The 3,551-nt window shown below is 43.5% G+C and overlaps 1 protein-coding gene across 3 annotated transcripts in view; it reads left to right on the plus strand.

Annotated features, from left to right (window-relative positions):
• Positions 1-3,551, plus strand: part of Cdk19 (cyclin dependent kinase 19) — a 140,457-nt gene that overhangs the window by 130,577 nt on the left and 6,329 nt on the right. For all 3 annotated transcript variants that reach the window (XM_005363552.2, XM_026787358.1, XM_026787359.1), the window contains 2 exons: positions 2,059-2,156; positions 2,892-2,970. In XM_005363552.2, the coding sequence (XP_005363609.1) occupies positions 2,059-2,156; positions 2,892-2,970 (177 nt within the window). The remainder of the gene's footprint in view (positions 1-2,058; positions 2,157-2,891; positions 2,971-3,551) is intronic.

Consider the following 3,551-nt stretch of genomic DNA (forward strand, 5'->3'; position numbering starts at 1 on the left):
TTCCTCCTGGTAGGTGCTCCCCACTGACAGCAGGGTGCTCCTCCTGGTAGATGCTCCCCACTGGCAGTGGGGTGTTCCTCCTGGAGGGTGCTCCCCACTGACAGCAGGGTGTTCCTCCTGTGTCAGCATCCAGCCCTGACATAAATTCTTTCTCAGACCAGACAGGAGGCGTGGGAGTAATTGAGGCACAACTCACATGACTTTATCAAGAGGGAGTTTTTAGGGATCCCTCGTGAAACCCTGAGTTCACACCCTGAAAATTCACCCGTGTTTATTCTCCAAACAGCTTTCATGCCAAAAATGTAATCAGAGGGTGAAATTCATTAGCATTCTGTTTCCTAGGTAGCCAGGAGATTGACTGTGGTCATATCCACACCTTTCTATGCCCATTTTGTCACGTCTTCCTATCAATGTCTGCTCTGTATGCCTGCTCTCTCACATAGACTGAGTTAACACCTCTTTCCCAGGCAGCCTCCCAAATTTACAAAGAAGGAGCAGAGCGCCATTAGCAGATCCTGACCCTTTGTCTAGGATGGCATCAGTTTGTCTCAAAAGGCTAGGTGACCACCTCCTGTGTAGCAGGTGCAAACTGTGGCCTGAAATTCTGGCCACAGTAGAAATATGGCCAATGTAGAAATATGGGCCTGTGTAATATGCCCCTACAATCCACTCCCTCTTATTAATTTTAATAAAACCTGTGCTTCAGCATAGGACAGATTATCACATCTGCCTTAGGCAAAGACTTCTCCATTTATCCAATTTACCCGTCTTTGGAAATGGGCATCTTAATTATGTGAGCTCCTGTCTTAGGCACCTGGGAGGAGAAGATTCAAACCCATCTCTACTTTGTGTAGAAAAGACATTAAGGGAGAGAAATACCTTTGGGCTCTGTGTCTTGGAGCCATACTGTTTTGTCAGGAGAAATCATAATGTTACATGAATAACCATGCTCCTTAAGACTGTAGTCCCTTATTTAAATAAGAGGAGGATTGCCTGAGTTAAAAATGTTTCTTCAGCTGGTTTAGAGCACCTCTAACATTTTTTATATTGTATCAAAATCTAAAATTCTTAACATATGCATTAAACCTAAACATTTACAGGGTGAGTCAAACTTTTCTCAACATCTTAAAAGCAGTTACAAACATTATCAGGTCGATATCATAATTAACAATAAATCCACAATTAAATCCAAACATTTATAGGGCCCGTCAAACCTTTTTCAACACCTTATAAGCCCTTACAAACATTATCAGGTGAATACCATAATTCTAGAGTGGAAATTAGCAATAAATCCACAATTTATCATATCACAATCTTCTTAAATCCATATTAATCAAAAGACAAGAAAGGCTTTTTTGATGGGTAAGAGTACAATGACATTGCTGTTATCAAATTCCAGTTCCAGTCTCTTGAGCAGCAGTTAAACCCTTAGGCTGCCCCCTCTTAAGTGAAGAGGGGTTTCAGTCATTCCTTATTGAGTTTCTCTTTCCTGAGGGAAAGTTTAGTGCTTCTCCCCCTGCTGATACCTGGTCAGCTCCTCTGTCTGTTTACTGCAGAATTGTCCCAGCTAGTCTTTTCCTTTGAAAAGGAAGGAGAAATGGAGGGGAGGGAGTATGAAAGGGGAGGAGCTAGAGAGAGAGAGAGAGAAAGAGAGAGAGAGAGAGAGAGATATTAATTGCTGGATGCATCTTATTCTATTGAGAATCGTCCTTGTCTTCTAGTCTTAGTTGCTTAAATGGTTCATATCAGAAAAAAAGAATTTTAAGGGACCTTAATGGTAATTTCATAAATATGTATATAGTCTACTAATTATACAGTGAGCTGGGCAAGATGATATAGGGCTAGCAAGATGACTCATAGGTAAGGGCACATGCTGCCAAGCTTTGACAACTTGGCTTTGTTCCACAATCCCTGGACCCTATGTGGAAGAATTTACTCTAAACATACACGCGTGTGTGCATCAGTGTGTAAAAGGTGTATTTGAAGTCCATTGTGTCAGACATTGATACAAAAGTCAGTCTTCTCATGGGCTGTCACATTTCTTATGTATTGCTCTAGCTTCAGAAACTCCTTACCATGGATCCAACGAAGAGGATCACCTCAGAGCAGGCTCTGCAGGACCCTTACTTTCAGGAGGACCCCTTGCCCACATTAGAGTACGTACCCTTTCTTCTCCACGGTCTTTTTTCCAACTGGATGGTGCTGTATGCTGCTGAGTGCCAGGGGAACACTTCCCTGACTTGTTCTGCTATGCTCATGAAGACTGCACAGAGAACATCTCCTCGGGGAAAGGCCCACACCAGCTTCCTAGATGAAAGCCAGAACAGAACAGACATGGCTCAGGCACAAGCCACGCCCATAACTATGGGTGCACAGACAGCCTGCAGGGTTGGAAAGAGCCCTTTCCAAGCTTGTGCTCTGGGCTTGTAGATATTAGAAAACTTTTTTTTTTCCTGGAAGGGAAATTTATTTTCATGTTTAAGCAAAACAAAGTCAGTTTAGTTTGGTGCTGACGGAGTGAGTAGTGCGGACGGAGCTCCGTGTCACACGTGAGCCTGCTAGCAGCAGTCCGACGGTTCCCCTCGGCAGTGAGAGGCAGTCTGCAGGACTGCTTCAGTTAAGTTGTTCGGAACGTGTCCTGCAAACACCAGTCATGGTCAAGTATAGGATGTAGGTTAAGAAAGAAAAAGTAAATTTTTAATTTTAAAGTAAGGTGATAAAGTCATACATTTTAGGTATCTCTTGTTTTGTTTTTTTGTTTTTCGAGACAGGGTTTCTCTGTCGCTTTGGAGCCTGTTCTAGAACTCACTCGTAGACCAGGCTGGCCTTGAACTCACAGAGATCCACCTATCTCTGCCTGGCTAACATGTATTTCTTTTTAAATGGTTTAGTGTGTTTGCTGGTTGCCAGATTCCATACCCCAAAAGAGAATTCCTTAATGAAGATGAACCGGAAGAGAAGGGCGACAAGGTATAAGCTTCGTGCACCACTGACTTTCTGAGCGGGAGAGCCGCAAAAGGATAATTGAGGGGCATGATTTGATGATCTATGCCTTTGCCTGCCTTTCATCTAGCATGCTTATGTTGTTCTTTGTGGGAGTTTGGATACTGGAGGTGTACTTTGAAGTTTAAATTGAACTTCCTGTTTTGTCTTAGTAGCCCATTCTATTCCTAGTTCTTCCTTGTTTTGTTTGTCCAGTGTCATCTCCACCCTGCTCTGCTTTCGTGGGCCTTACTCCATTCCTCTATGCTAATTGGGAGTATTAGCCACTCGCATGCTCTGGTGTCCAGAGTCCTGATGAAAGGGCTTTGACTGTGATGGTATTTCCTGTGTGCCTTATGGTGCCCACCGAAATGTCTGTTTCATTTGGAGATGCTGCACATTGCTATTCGGGGCTCACTATGTTAGTATTTGGGAATGATGTATTTTGGAGGTTACCCATCTCCATTCTTTCCAGTCATCCCATGTGACCAGGTTATACCCCAGGTGTGTCACCAGTCACACGTGTATCAAGTAGTGAAGTCATGTGACCAGGTTATACCCCAGGTGTG

Source organism: Microtus ochrogaster, linkage group LG9 (assembly GCF_000317375.1).
Source record: "Microtus ochrogaster isolate Prairie Vole_2 linkage group LG9, MicOch1.0, whole genome shotgun sequence".
Lineage (NCBI taxonomy): Eukaryota > Metazoa > Chordata > Mammalia > Rodentia > Cricetidae > Microtus > Microtus ochrogaster.